Raw genomic sequence first — 16,107 nt, 5'->3', positions numbered from 1 at the left:
GGGGGTTTTTCGCCTTCCTCTGTAGCATGGGGCATGGGTCACTTGCTGGAGGATTCTCTGCACCTTGAAGTCTTTAAACCACGATTTGAGGACTTCAATAGCTCAGACATAAGTTAGGGGTTTGTTACAGGAGTTGGTGGGTGAGATTCCGTGGCCTGCATTGTGCAGGAGGTCAGACTAGACGATCATAATGGTCCCTTCTGACTTTAAAGTCTATGACACACCGCAGGCCTAGCTGAGGGTGGGGTGGATTGTTTCCCCACAATTCTGCCTCTCCCAAAGCCTCTAGGCACTACACTGCATAGGCCACACGGGGGCGGGATGGGACCCTGCAGTCCTGGCTCTGGAGCCAGTGAGGGGCACTCTGAGACAGGGTCAGGACACCAACTGCCCTGGCCCACCACTGGGCTCTGTACGTACACACACCCCACAGAACGTGGCTGTTCCCACAAGCTTGTCATTGCGAGGCCCAGGGCTGGATGGGGGCAGGTACCTTGCATAGGGGTGTCACCCAGCCACACCATAGTTAAGGGTTGTATCAGGCTTTGTTTCAGGCTGTTTTTCAAAGTGCTTCAAAAGCCACATGTATTAGCACGGCGTGGGCAAACTTTTTGGCCCAAGGGCCACATCGAGGTGCGAAACTGTATGGAGGGCTGGGTAGGGAAGGCTGTGGCCCCCCAAACAGCCTGGCCCCTGCTCCATATTCGCTCCCTCCCACCTCCTCACTGTCCCCCTCAGAACCCCCAACCCATCCTACCCGCCCTGCTCCTTGTCCCCTGACTGCCCCCTCCTGGGACCCCCTGCTCCAAACCACACTCCCCAGGATCCCACCCCCTATCCAACCCCACCCCCCGCTCCCCGTCCCCTGACTGCCTCGACCTATCCACACCCCCACCCCCTGACAGGCTCTCCGGGACTCCCACGCCCTATCCAATCCCCTGTTCCCCAACCCCTGACCGCCCCATCCAACCACCCCATGCTCCCTGTCCCCTGACTGCCCCCCGGGACCCCCTACCCAACCTTCCCACCGCTGCACATGTACCACCGCCGCCCCCTTACCATGCTGCTCAGAGCGGCAGGAGCTCGCAACCCCTGCCCGCATGGTGGCGTAGCTGTGTGGGAAGGGGGCCAGGAGCTCAGGGGCCGGGCAGAACGATCCTACGGGCCGGATGTGGCCCGCAGGCTGTAGTTTGCCCACCACTGTATTAGCAGATGGCCTTGAAAGCTGCTATTTTAAACGAGGAGCAGGGATAGAATTAGTGATGCAAAAGCAGGGCAAAAGATACTGGGCTAGATTGACCCAGAATGGCCATTTTTATGAGACAAAGAATTCATTGAGCTTTTCTGTAACAGCCTTTTCTTCCTTGAGTGCTCCTTTAGCACCTCAATTGTCCAGTGGCCCCCAGTGATTGTTGGGCGAGCTCCATGCTTCTGATGTACTTCAAATTTTTTTTTTTGCTGTTAGTTTTTGTATCTTTTGCTAGTTGGTCTTCAAATTCTTTTTTACACTACCTATTTGTGCTTTTACATGTGACTTACCTGAGTTTATGCCATTTTCTCCAGTAGGATTTGACTTCCAACCTCTAAAGGATGCCTTTTTGCCTCTTAACTGCCTCTTCTACTCTGTTTGGCCATGGTGGCACTTTTTTGTCCTCACAGTGTTTTTGTTTTTATCATTAGTATTTGGGGGTCTACATTTAGTTTGAGCCTCTATTATGGTGTTTTTAGTCTCCATGTAGCTTGCAGGCATTTCACCCTTGTGACTTTTCCTTTTAATTTCTGTTTAGCTAGTCTCCTCATGTTTGTGTCATTCCCATTTTCAAAGTTAAATGTTACTGTGGTGGGTTTCTTTGGTATCCCACCCCCCAAGGAAGTTAAATATAATTATATTATGGTCACTATTACTGAGCATGTTCACCTCTTGGACCAGATCCTGTGCGCCACTTAGGACTAAATCAAGAATTGCCTCTTCCCTTGTGGGATCTAGGACTAGCTGCTCCAAGAAGCCGTCATTGATGGTGTCTATACATTTTATCCATGTGTCCCATCCTGAGGTGACATGTTCCCAGTCAATATGGGGATAGATGAAATCCCCTATTATTACTGGGTTTTCTGTTTTTGTAACCTTTCTAATCCCCCTGAGCATTTCACGTGCACTGTCACCATCCATCAGGTGTTGGCAGTATATTCCTATTGCTATACTCTGATTATTCAAGCAGGGAATTTCTGTCCATAGCGATTCTATGGTACAGTTTGATTCATTTAAGATTTTTACTATATTTGACTCTATGCTTTCTTTCACATATAGTGCCCCTCCCCCACCAGCACAACCTACTCGGTCATTCCTACATATTTTGTACTGTGGTATTAACCACATCCCATTGATTATCATCATTCCACCAACTTTCTGTGATGCCTATTATATCAATATCCTCATTTAATGCCAGACACTTCAGTTCATCCATCTTTGTATTTGGACTTCTAGCATTTGTATACAAGCACTTACAAATTTGTCAATATTTAGTTGTTTACCTTCCTGCAATGTAATTCAATGAGACTTTTTTTTATTTCATAGAATCATAGAATATCAGGGTTGGAAGGGACCTCAGGAGGTCATCTAGTCCAACCCCCTGCTCAAAGCAGGACCAATCCCCAACTAAATCATCATCATTTGACTCTCTCTCTTCAGTTCTATCTGTTCTTTATCAGTATCTATCCTCTCCTCTTTACGGATATAGATTATCCCCTTTAATAATCGTTCCCTAAAGGATGTGTGTGTCTGTACTGTGTGCTTCTCTGCCCCTGTCCACACCCCAGCCCTTAGTTTAAAAACTCCTGTATGATCTTTTTAATTTTACTTGCCACCAATCTGGTTCCACTTTGGTTTAGGTGGAGCCCATCCTTCCTGAACAGGCTCCTCCTTTCCCAAAAGGTTCCCCAGTTCCTAATAAACCTAAATCCTTCCTCCCAACTCCATCATCTCATCTACACATTAAGACCCTGTGGTTCTGCCTGTCTAACCGGCCCTGCACATGGAACTGGTAGCATTTCAGAGAATTCTACCACTGAGGTCCTGGACTTTAGTCTCTTACCTAGCAGCCTAAATGTGGCCTCCAGGACTTCTCTCCTGCCTTTTTCTATGTCATTAGTACCTACATGTAATACAACCACCAGCTCTTCCCCAGCACTGCATATATGTTTGTCTAGATGTCTCAAGAGGTTTGCAGTCTTTGCATCCAGCAGGCGATTTGCCATGTGGTTCTGCGCCTCACAAACCCAGCTACCTATAGTACTATTACCTGGCGCTTCCTAATAATGTGGTCCCTTCCCCTGGAGGGTCATCCTTGGTGTGAGAGGTTACCATGCCATTACCTGGAAACAGACCTACCATGTGTTGCTGCAAACCCATTTGTGTCAGAAAACAGTCATCTACAAGTTTTAGAAACTTTAATGCTGTTTTACTACTGACTGCATGAGACCTCCAGCACGTATATTGGCTTGGGGAGTTCATTTTATGGTACCTAGTCAACTGAACTATTAATTGGTTGCACTTTAATAAATGATTTAAGGTTACTTGTGACTTGTCTATTTTAAGGATATTCAGTAATTCACATCAGTTATATTAGGGTTGTGTTTTCTAAGTAACTGATTTACTTAGACATTTCTACCATAGACTAAATCATTCAATTTTATCACATGGAATTACCTGGCGCTACTAAATATCCCATCCCATTACTTACAGAATGGACCAATTTTTTTACCATCTGTAAGACGTGAAATGATTACATTCTAGTAATGTTCAGGAATCTGGGGGGTTCTGAGGGTAGGTTTACCTACCAGCTTCCACTCCCCAACGCCAGTCCTATTGCACAGCTCCCTCCTGGTGCTTGGCCTCTGGGGCAGCTCCCTGCCCCTGCACTGCATGCAGGCACCTTTCACCCAACTGTGCTGTTTCCATTAGTGCACACTCCCAGCTGCTATTGTCTGTCCTAATCCAGCTACTCAGCCACTCCCAGGGAGCGTTAAACTTTTGTTGGATCATATTAAAGAAGTTCTGTATTAAAATCACAAATGAGTTTGATTCCCCATAGTTTAAATTCCAGGGTATTACTAATTAAAAGGTCTCTTGGTTTTTGGTACTGTTTCTCTCCCTCTATGTGTGAAACTTGCAAGCTGCTATTTGTGTTAGTACATTCTAAGACAGAGTCTGTTCTCAAAGCAATTCTTTGTAACAACTACTCACACAGAGAGAGACTCATACCAATACTCTGTAACAACAGAAACAGCACCCAGAGACTCCCCGCCCTTTTGTTGTATTCATCTCGCTTTGTTAACAATTGTGATTAAAATAGAGATGGAGGTATGTATGTGGATGGATGCTTGGTGTGGATAATAACTGAATGATCAGGGAGGTGCCAGCCTAAGAATCCAGCGTCCATCGGCTGAAGAAGGCGTCAAGTGGAAATAACCAGAGGACCCCCAGAGGGCAGACTGGAGTCCATCCAACAGCCTCAAGAATGGGAGAACCAAAGAACAAGATAACATCTGGCAGCACAGAGCCGTCAGGAATGTGCCATCTGCTGATTGATTCAGCAACAGCACGATGAAGCAATTCTCATAGACTGACATAGGAAGAAATTCCTATAAAAATGGACTCTGGAAAGTGAGAACTTTGGGGTCTGATTCTGCAAACCAACTTCCAGGAGCATCAGATGTGCATCTGACTAGGCCCTGCTCCCTCCTCATGTCCAGGCCACCTGGCCAGTGGCTTGGCATGAGCAACTCTAAGCCTGGTAACTATGATAACATGTGTGTGTGTGAATAAATATGAGATTGAATGGAATGTTATAGCTATAACTAACTGCTTACTATGATTCTTTCTGTATTCACAATAAATGTGGTATTTTGTCTTTTCCCCTTTAATAAGATCCTGCTGGTTTTTATTTTATTGGTATAACACTTTCACTGGCTGGAGCAGCAGGGATCCTCCAAATGGCCTGCTTACTCTCACCACCACCTCCTCTAGCAACTCCCAGAAATACTGGTGAGCCAGTGTCCCAGCAGGGTCCAAAGGCCAGGTGTCTGCTCTGGGGGTTGGGTCAGAGCTATTAAGAGAGTCTTCTGAACTCACTGGGGAAGGGGCCTGTTTTCTTCTAGGTCTGACATATATATCTGGCATACTTTGGGGCTCTCAGGGAATATAAATGATGGAGATGATAGAAAGAAAGGATTCCCAGGTACTGGGGAAAAATTAAAATCAGCTCTGTGCTTTAAAATGTAACAAGTCTCTTTACTGTATATACATTAAACAGCTCTAATGCAGACCTCACAGAAACATCTCACACAGAACCACACATTGTCTGGGAAGGACACAGAAAAAGAATGAGAATAAAGAGAACAAATTTTTACTTCCAGGTCAGAAACCTCCGGCCCAAATTGTGTCACCTCACTGACTGCACATGAATGAGCAGGTCCTTTCCTTTCCAATTCTTACCAAAATGCCACTGGACGATAGTCTCTCCCGACTCTGCTGACCTTTCTGACACCCTACAAGGGTTTCACATTGGAGGTGGACAGCAGCTGCCATCCTGAGTCATGCCGTGTGGGATTGGCCTAATTCCTTCCCTGCATTTAGAGACAATTTTGTGTGTGTGACTTCTAAAGAAAGCTCTTTTTATCCAGTTCAGTTTTAAATAACTCAAGAGATGGGGCCCCAGCCCCCTAGCTGGGGAAATGACCCACAGCCTAACGGATCTCACTGGCAAAAGTTTTCCCCCAGTGTTTGGCCTAGATTTTCTTTTTCTTAGTTTTATCCCGTTATTGCTGGGAAGTGGGAATTAGTCTCACCCTGCCTGCTTCATTCCACTAGATGATCTCTGTCCATTCTCTCATAAGCCAATGCCGATGTCTGTGCGTGAGTCGACCTTTGAGACCCACAGCGTTTGAACAGGTTCTTACCCAATTTCCTAGAGGGATGTGTCTGGTTGGGGCAGTGCCCCGGGGTGAATTGCAATGTGCAGTAGGATGTGCTGCTGCATGTCGGGCCTCTCTCGCAGCCAGCTCTGCAGGAGTTAGTAGCTCTGCATGGCTGAAGCCTGAACTTCCCTCTGCTCCTGCACAGCTTCTGGGAGTGCACCGCTGGTAGCCTGCAGGTGATCAGTGCATGCCAGCCAATGGGGGCACAGCCCATGGGGACAGTCACTGGGACACTGAGCCCAAGGCTGGCTGCCTGAGGTCTGCCTTTGTCCCATGCTGCTATGGTGTTGCCAGAGGGCTGCAGGGCCTTGGGTGGATGTTTCCCTCCCTGGGGCCTGACGGCCAAGGTTGGGGGCAGGGCCCCTTGGCGCTTCCCAGGACCTGATGGCTGAGGTTAGGGGCAGGGCGCGATGGCACAGAGGGGCCAGTCCTTGTGAGCATGCTGGTGCTGGGCCAGGCCAGAGCTCTGGCTGAAGGCCTTGCTGCACTGGGCGCGCTGGCGGGGCTGCTCATGCCGGTGGGTGTGCGGCTGCTGCAGGAGCGTGGCGCTGTCCCCAAAACCCTGGGTGCACGGTGCACTGGCATAGAGGCACCGCCCCACATGGGCCCGCTGGTGTTTGCTCAGGGTGGAGCGGTCGCCGAAGCGCTTGCCGCACTGGGCGCAGGCGAAGGGGCGCTCCCCGGTGTGGGTCCGCTGGTGCTGCAGCAGGTTGGAGCTCAGGCCGAAACGCTTGCCACACTGGGCGCAGGCGAAGGGGCGCTCCCCGGAGTGGGCCCGCTGGTGCTGGGCGAGGTTGGAGCTGAGGCTGAAGTGGCGGCCGCACTGGGCGCAGGCGAAGGGGCGCTCCCCGGAGTGGGCCCGCTGGTGCTGCAGCAGGTTGGAGCTCTGTGCGAAGCGCTTGCCGCACTGGGTGCAGGCGAAGGGGCGCTCCCCGGAGTGGGCCCGCTGGTGCTGCAGCAGGTTGGAGCTGAGGCTGAAGGCCTTGCCGCACTCGCTGCACAGGTAGGGCCGCTCGCCCGTGTGGGTGCGCTGGTGCTTGAAGAGCGTGGAGCTGAGGCTGAAGGCCTTGCCGCACTCGCTGCACACGTAGGGCCGCTCGCCCGTGTGGGTGCGCTGGTGCTTGATGAGGGTGGAGCTCTCGCCGAAGCCCCGGCCACAGGCCGGGCACACGTAGGGCCGCTCGCCCGTGTGGGTGCGCTGGTGCTTGATGAGCGTGGAGCTGTCGCCGAAGCCCTTGCCGCAGGCCGGGCACTGGTAGGGGCGCTCGCCCGTGTGGGTGCGCTGGTGCCGGATGAGGTCCGAGCTCTGGCTGAAGCCCTTGCCACACTCGCTGCACTGGTAGGGGCGCTCGCCCAGGTGGGCGCGCTGGTGCTGAGCCAGCTCCGAGCTCTGGCCGAAGCAGCGCCCACAGCTGGCACACCTGTGGGCTTTCTCCCTGCTGTGCACCTGCTGGTGCTGGATGAGGTAGGAGCTGAGGATGAAGCCCTTGCCACACTCAGTGCACTTGTAGGGGCGCTCGCCCGTGTGCACGCGACGGTGCTTGAGCAGGGTGGAGCTGTCGCCGAAGCCCCGGCCGCAGTCCGGGCACTGGTAGGGGCGCTCGCCCGTGTGGGTGCGCAGGTGCCGGATGAGGTCAGAGCTCTGGCTGAAGCCCTTCTCACACTTGCTGCATTTATAGGGCTTATCCCCTGTGAAGGCTCTTGGTGGGGCAGCAGCATCATGGTGATTCCCTGTAGCTCCTTCACCGGGGGTGTGTTGGCTCGGAGGGCCTTGCCATTCCCAGCCTGCCTCGCAGTCACTCTTGGGACTCTGGAGAAGGGCCCCGCTGGATCCCCCTAGCAGTGTCCCATGCAGATCAGTTTTCTCAGGATCAGGCGTCTCCACCACATTGTCACCCAAAAATCCATCTACTGCTGGAACAAAGAGAATCTGGCCATGACTCAGCCCATGTGCCAAGGCAACCTTGGGGGGGGGAGGGGTAGCATGCAGACACAGGCAAGGGGGTTCAGCCCGTTTGAGGCCTTGTCTACACACAGAGTGGCACCTGTCTAACTTAAGATGTGATCCAAAATCTATTTGGTCACACCTGTGCCAAAGGCTGTGTGAATGTGCTTATTTCAGTCTAGCTTAAGTCAACTAGGCATAGGTTTTAAGGCACTCAAAGCAAAATCAGAGCGTCCACACACAGGAGTTTGCACCAGTTTCACTAAATGGGTTTTCACTCCTAAAGTGAACACACAGCAACTTCCTAGTGTAGAAGACTGAACATCAGCAGCTGATTTGTACAGCCTCCCAAGACAGCGCACAGGCCAACATCATGTCTTAACACCCAGAGCAAGGATGAGAGTCCTCCCAGAGCCCCCTCAGGACTTGGGAAGAGCTCTGGGTCGAAGAGACATTCAACAACAAGCCCCTTTCACCTTCCTTCTGGAACAGGCTCATTCCAGGCTGGGAATGTCTGCCCCAACATTTGCTCAGTCCTGAGATCCCTGCCTCCTGTGCACGCTCCTCTGCGCCATGAAGTGCCCACACCACACAAGGCAAGCTGCCTTCTTGTGCCCAATTACACACCCGCTTCCCATCCAGCTGAGACACATGCCCCAGATATTACAGCACACCTCGGGATGGTCTCTCCTGGCCCTCCCCTTGCCTCTCCTGGCAGCTTCCACCCCTGAGAAGCACTAGCCCATCTCTCGAGTTCTGCTCCATCAGGCTTCCAGCTGGAATCTGAGGGGTGGCGTTACTCTCTAAAGCCCTAGGCAGCCACAGGGCCGTAGCTGAGAGCCACGCACACAGGCACTGCAGGTGGAGCCCCTCAATATGGATGAGGAGGAAGGGCTGACGGAACCTCTGGGATGGCCTCCAGCAGTGCTGGACCTTGCTCTCTTTGGGACCCACCAGAGCCTGGCTTTGCGAGCCTGCAATGCCTGTCTCCATTCCAGGCTTCTGGGGAGAGAGAGATTTATTTATTGTCCCCAGTCAGCCCTGGAATGATGAGCTGCTCTTCCTACTGTATTGTGCAAAATGTGTTCTAATTATCGGGACAGGGCACCTGGAAAGGGCTTATAAATATGTCTAAACTACATTAACAAACCATTAAGGTTGCCAAGTCAACCCCACAGAAGTTAGGAAATGGCAGAATGAAGGTTGCTTGGCAGCCTTACCCTGCCCCCTGGGGCGTATGCACTAGGAGACAGTCTTTAATTACGTGACCCAATGCTATTTTTCCCACAGGATCCTGCCTCATTCAGTGTGCGGGACAGAAGGTGCTCAGAGAACAGGTACTTCAGTATTTCTTCTTTCCCTCATCAGCCAGTGTGTGGCCCTATGCAGTACTATACGACCCCGTCCAAACCCTGCCCAAATATAGAATTATTCATTTCTTCACAAGCTTCTCTAGGTTGCTCTCATGGCAGCAGCTTAGGCCCAATCCTCAAGGGTAGTTAGGCGCCAAACGTCCATTGATTTCAAGGACTGCCTTAATTCATGAATGGTGGTACAACACTAGCTCTGAGGTAGGAGGAATTATCTCCATTTTACACCTGGGGAACGGAGACCAAAGGTGTCAATGTCAACTCACTGTGGGTGCCCAATTTGGGATGTCGAGGGCCTGATTTTTCAGAGTACTCAGCAAGTTACAGCACTGTGTGTTCATGGCAGAGCCCCCATTTACATCAGCTGCAGCTGGGGGTACTCAGCACTGCTGCAGCTCCAGCCCCAGGTGTCTCAATTGGGCACCCAGAAAATGAGGAACAAACAGTGGCCACCTATGAAAATGCTGGTTTATCTGATTGCCCATCACACAGGAACTGTGCATCAGAGGCAGGGACAGGACTGTCCATCCTGTGCTCTGACAGGCTGAGGTCCCGTGAAAACCGAGAATGGGATGAGGCTCAGGGCTCCTGGGGATGCTATAGGGCTCACAGATCCCCGATGCCTCAGTCCCCTCAAATGGTCTCTGTCCCTCCCCAGCTCCTGCCCTGTCCCCCAACTCTGCTCCTATACCCACCTCTTCTGCCATGGCTCCTGCCCTTCCCCCTGCTACCCTCCCCAACCCGAGTTCCTGCCCTTCAACCACTTTGTTCTTACCCCCTCCCCTATCTCCCTCACCCCCTAGGCTTCTCTTCCCCCCTTCCATACTTCCCCTTCTTCCTCCCTTCCTGGCAGCACTGCAGAGTATGGAGGTTCTTGCCAGAAGATGGTCAACCCAGAAGATGCAGCATGAAAACCTCTCCCCCTGAAAATCCTGCTCAGGAGGAAGGGGCCAGCTGGCTGTTCCCTTCCTCATCCCCCACTTTCTTCGCAAGACTGACTCCTGACAGAAGCCGTCCAGCCTTTTGCTTCCAATATGGTGCTGCTCACTTGGTGGAGAATACACAGCTGGTTTTCTGCACTGTCGGAGGACCTTTCCTCCCAACCCCTGCAGAGGGCAGAGCTGGCTTCCAACCAAAATCATGACATCTCTGATAGGAATAAAGAGGAAGACCGATGTCTCTTCCCTGTTCCCGGCATTAAGGGGACTACATGAACTACAGCGCTCCCTGTCCTTGACTCAGGCTCACTACAGTACTGTCAGCAGCACTGTCCAGCGCTCCCGTCCACCTCTATCAGACACCGAAAAGCAGCACGTCCCCCTTCACCAGCCAGCTCGCGCTCTCATACAACCTGGGCAGCGTTCAGGCACAACAGAGTTACCCACAGGATGGTGTGAAGGTCTCTTAGTACCAGGCTTGGAGTGAAAGCTGTGTGGTAAAGCGGGAGTTGGATGAAGCTGGGGGAAGCGCTGCTCTGAGGTATCTACTGGAGGTGGAAGGGGAAGAGCCTTGTATAGCATTTGGGAGGGGCTGTTCAGAGAGCTCCGTATGTGACGGGATGATGGCCAGGAATGTAGCAGTCTCTGCCCTTAACCTCTTGTTTCTGTAAAGTTTCTCATGGGTGAACACTGGGTTGCTGAACCAGACCTGCCACTAAATGAGGCTTTCATCTGTGATTCTCTAATTCCAGGCTGATCACAATGTCTAATCAAGCAGAAAAGCCCCATTGCAGGAAGGTGGCTAAGTGTCACAGCCAGATCCTTACTCTGATGGCAGGCTTCAGCCCTTGCACAAGAGACTGGTGGGATGGGGCAGGAAAGTGACAGCTCAGCTCTTCTTGGCTTTCCCGCTTTTGGGTTCATGCACCGATGGTTCCTGAGTTGATTTAGCTTTTAGCCCTCACCTGTGAGCCTTGGGATATCTGTTTTCTCCAAGTCCTGGGGATCCAGGACCTGCAGCTCTTCCTCTCGTTCCATCCAGGAGATCACAAATCCTCCTCAGGGGAAAGGAAATGGGCAGCAGGTTACAAACTCCAAATCCTGTGCTGGAGGAGAAATGCAGCCTGAATGGAGGGGAAAATGCTTGGAGACGTCAGGAAAAGTAAGGCACCTGCTGGGAGATGTGCTAAGTCCCACAGGGACCCCACACGCAGCAGAACACCACTATTAGTCGGTTTCTCATTTCTAACCTTGCCCAGAGCTCAGGCCCTCCCCAGGACAGGGGACCTGGAGTCTGAGGGGTGGGAGAAGGGAATTAACGGGAGCATGAAAACACCGATACACATACACACCTGGCCTTTCCCCAGGAAGCTCTAAGGTGAGCACAAGGGATTTCTGTTCAGGGGTCACATCTATGGCCCCCACACCCTTTCCTGGTGCTTTACCATCCTTGAGTGAGCCCAAAGCTTAATGTCACTGATGGGACAGCGTCAGACCCCCCCAGTCTCCAGGGGCTCTTACGGGCACATATCACCACAAAACGTAAGGAGTCAGGGAAGATGTATGAGCTGGAGTCGACCCATGCATGTCACTGAGAAGAGGTCTGAGTAAAATCAATCCCCTACCCTGAGAGAGCAGAGTCCGGTCATTCTCCTGAATGATGGAGAGGGCCTCTGCCCTTTGGCCAAACAGCCCACTCAGCCTCCAAGAATGACAGGCATCTCAGCGAAACCAGCAGCACCTGAAACAACAGATAGCCCCACGCAACATCTTCCCCCAGTGCTGCCCCTGGCCCCAGGTGCCTGGGCCAGGGATGGAGAAGGAGGAGCAGAGCCAGCAGCTTGAAAACACACTTGAAATTGGAGTACTGAGGCCAGGCTGAGTCCCAAAAATGCAGCCAAAAGGCCAGGAAGACAGTGCCAGAGCCCCCCAGGGCCCAGGCCTCACTGCAACCAGCTTCTTTCCCTGCTCCGGGCAGCTGAGCCCTGCATTTAACACCTACAAACTCACTACCCAGGTTTCTTCTCCTGGGGCGACCCTGGAGAGATGGCATGGACGCCAGGCATCCAGCTATGGGGACCGGGGGCTACTGCCGGGGGGCTCTTGGAGGGAGCAATCAGACATCTCTAGGATCCCGCAGGCACAGGGGAGCGAATCACTGCCTGGCCTTGGCTGGGAGAGGCCTAGCACAGCAGGGCCAGCTAGTGCCATGGTCTCAGGTCATTTTGAGCCTTCTGATTGGTTATTCTGCCCAAAGGGGCGGGCAGTCGATCTCTCCCTCTCCCTCTCCCCTCAGCAAACCAAAGCCACTGGGATGTCCTCCCCCTTCCCCAGCCTGAGGTGGGGGGTGGGGCTGAACCCCTGGATCCACTCCCCAGTCTGGAAAGTGTAGAGGGGACCCCTCTGCAGCCCCCCCCCCCAGGCCTGGGAGAGGGGTCGAAGAGCCCAGGGGGAGCAGAGATTGGGGCAGAATTAATTGCTGGGCAGGGATGGGCAGATGTGGAGCAAGAGCTCCTGCAGCAGGGGCCAAAATCCCCTCAACCAATCCAGCTAGGAGCATGGCAGCACTGATTGTCCCCTGCCCTCAGGGGTGGGCAGGGCAGTCCAACCCTACAACACAACACAGTCATCCAGAACATCTCAGGATTTTTTCTCTCTTCAGGTTGGCAGCACTGGTGGTGAGATATCCTAGCAGGAGCATAGGCAGTACGGGGGAGGAAGGATGAGGGTAGGAAGGAACCCGGGGGGAGAAATGGCTGCTGGGACCAAGGCCCAGAGAAGAGGCTGCCTAGGAGATGGGCCTGCTGGGCTGGGACTGGGCTGCAGCAGGCTATGGAGAGAGGGCAGCCCCCTGAAAGGACAGTAGCACCTTTATTGCCAATGAGTGTGGAGTTGGGGAGGGGTCAGTGGGAGAGGTGTGGCGCAGGACATGGGGAGACAGTGCCCCATCTCTTATAAGGACAGAAGCCTGTAAAGTCTGGGCTGCCCTTGGTGAAGCAAAACCTCAGAAAAGGGAGGTATTCTCAGTGCTGTGGGTGAGAGGAAGGGAGACCAGGCTCAAAGGACAAGAGGAATGAGCTGCAGATTTCCTGGAAGGCAGATTTAAAAGCAGGTCAGCTCAGGATCTCAGCACCTTGAGTTGGCAGTCACATTCCCCACTGTTATTAATGCATACACACTGCCCCAAAAACATAGTTCCAGCTGCCAGCCAGCTCTGTCTCAGAAGAACGCCTTCTGCCTTGGGCTGCCTTTACTTTCCCCCAAGATGACTCAGAGCCTCTCATCTGGAACTAAAAGTTAATGGTAGCTTAGATGCAAGTGATCACGACCTGATCACATTTTAAATGTGCAAAAAGTTCAAAACAGCAATATATATATTTAATGCTTTAAAAGGATGAGTTTCACAAATCTGCAAACAAATGAGAAATCAGCTGGGAGGAAGAATTTAATCAGAAAAACGTGAAAAACAACTGGGAATTGTTTAAGACACTTTACTGGATGCACAAAAAGCCAACAAATGGAAGAAGGGGGAAATGGATAGTATTGAATATAAATCAGAAGCTAGGAAGTGTAGGAAACTGCTAAGGGAAGCAAAGAGACACAAGGAGAAATCTATGGCCAGCAGAGTTAAGGACAATAAGAAGGAATTTTTAAAGTATATCAGGAACAAAAAGAACAATGGTATTGGTCCATTAGTAGATGTAAATGGTAGAAGTATCAATAATAATGCAGAAAAGCCAGAAGGGTTTAATAAATATTTCAGTTCTGTATTTGTGGAAAAAAAACAATGATGTCATCTCATGATGATGATACTCTTTTTATTCCAATATCATCTCAGGAGGATTTTAAACAGCAGTTATTAATGGGTACAACATGCCCTTCTGCGTTTTAGGCAGTAAGCATGCATGGCTTTGGACCTGAGTAGCCTGGTTGTCTATTGCTTTAAAGAGAATTTTTTTTTCCAAGTAATTCTACTTAGAAAAAACAATGAGGAGTCCTTGTAGCACCTTAAAGACTAACACATTTATTTGGGCATAAGCTTTCATGGGCTAGAACCCACTGCATCAGAAAGTTGCAGTACTGTGAGTGGCTGGATACACTGGGCTGACTTGGAGAGGGCCGAGGCACATTATTGAGCAGAGAACAGGAGGTTGCATAGGAAGCATTTACATAAAAAAAAACACATATTACATGTACAGGCAATAGTAAGTGCCCTACTTAAAAGGGAATGTTCTGCACCAGCTGCAAAGTTTACCTTTTGAAGTGACACTTTCACTGCTGGCCCACAACTTTAACAGACTGGGTGATTTGGCTGATATTCCTCGATTGGGTCAGAATGGATCCTGTTGGCCTTAGAATCCATGAATCGCTCTTCTTAGGCCTACAGTTTACCTACCTATCCAGGGAAAGGGCTTTGGGCATGTTTCTTGTGAGAGAAAGCTCCAGGGGTTTGTAAGTGGTGAGTGTAGTCCTTGCAGCAGGCCAACATAGCTCTGAAGGACAGACTGGTTCCCTTTCTCCCTAGAGCAGGCAAGGCCACCACCAGATGCGGGGTTGATATATCTGGTCCATATTTTTAGAGACCCCATTATACAGCAGTGTAGCTACCTCTGAGGCGAAACACAGCAACTACTGTTCACAGCAACACTGGGACAGAAAGGCAAAATTCACATATCCAATTGAAAGTGCGGGGTGCGGGGGGGGGGAGGAGGAGGATAAATTTACATAGGCAAAATATAACAAGCTGGAAATGGAATAGGGGAAAAGTGGCCACCATCTTTACACCTGTGAAGTGACACAAGGCTTCTCACGTCAGTGGGAGTTTGCTTTCAATGGGAGCAGAACCGGGCAACCTCCCACCCTTACGCAGCCAGGTGAGGGCTGCCTTAGACCAGTGCTGACCACCCGTCCCTTCGCGTGAGCCGTGGGGCAGGTGGGGAAACTGAGGCACAAAGTGACTGGCCTGAGGTCACCCAGCTGGTCAGTGGCAGACCCGGGCCGAGCCCCATCCACTGGGCCGGGCTGGCCGCTCCGAACACCACAGCGTAGCCAGACGGGATGTGCCGCAGCGCGCCGCCCGGCCCCGGCCCAGCCCCCGGCCCCCAAGCCCGGCCCAGGCCCCGGCCCCGGCGGTGTCGTGCCGGCCGCCCGGGGCACGCAGCGATGGATCGCGGGGCCCGCCTGCGCTGGCCGGCTCCACGCCCCCTGGCCCGGCCACAGCACTCACCTGAGCCCGCTCCGCAGCCAGCCCGGGCCGCAGGGTGCGCGGGGCCCGGGGACGCGCCGGGGAAGCGGCTTTTCGGCGCAAGGGCCTGTGGGAAACGTAGTTCGGCCGGCCCGGGGAGCCGTGACACCGGCCCCGCCGCTGGGGAGCGCCCTAGGCCCCGGCCCCGGCCCCCTTCGCCGGCCGCAGCTGAGGCAGGGAGCCTCCAGGCCGCCAGCCTCCACATCCCCAGAGGGCAGGCGACGGCCCCAGGCGGCCTGGGCTAAAGGGGCGCGTTCGCTGCCCAACCCCACCAGTCACCCTGCAGGAGAGCGGGGCGGTCTCCGGACATGCCCACCTGCGGCAGGGCTCACCACCGCCAGCCCTGGCCTCAGTTTCCCACCAAGTATCAGGAATAACCTACTTCCACCCCCTGTCATTAAACAGTGTCCCCCCTCTCCCGGTGTCCGCTGTATTAAACAACATCCAGCTCCCAAAAGAACCCAATTGATATTCCCACCCCTTAGGTTTGGGGCTCCACAATCCCTTGCAAGGCCTGCAAACTCTCCCTTTAAGTTCAGGAGTTCACAGCCCTTCTTGTTGCAGCTGGGCCCTGGCTGAGTTCTTCACTAAGCAGTCTCTGACTAAGCCTCTCAGCCTGTTTTTTGTCACCCA

At 52.4% G+C, this 16,107-nt stretch overlaps 1 protein-coding gene across 1 annotated transcript; it reads right to left on the bottom strand.

The window, feature by feature from the left end:
- Positions 1–5,269: 5,269 nt before the first annotated feature.
- Positions 5,270–15,415, bottom strand: LOC140899123 (uncharacterized). The gene is given in 5 exon segments (XM_073314008.1): positions 5,270–6,745; positions 6,747–6,817; positions 6,820–7,890; positions 11,195–11,335; positions 11,855–15,415. Coding segments are annotated over 4 exon segments (1,590 nt in total). The 5' UTR covers positions 11,268–11,335; positions 11,855–15,415; the 3' UTR covers positions 5,270–6,370.
- Between the last annotated feature and the right edge of the window lie 692 nt (positions 15,416–16,107).

Source organism: Lepidochelys kempii, chromosome 16 (genome assembly GCF_965140265.1).
Source record: "Lepidochelys kempii isolate rLepKem1 chromosome 16, rLepKem1.hap2, whole genome shotgun sequence".
NCBI lineage: Eukaryota > Metazoa > Chordata > Testudines > Cheloniidae > Lepidochelys > Lepidochelys kempii.
Note: the sequence above shows the minus strand (reverse complement) of the source record. Positions and strands in the feature narration are given on the sequence as shown.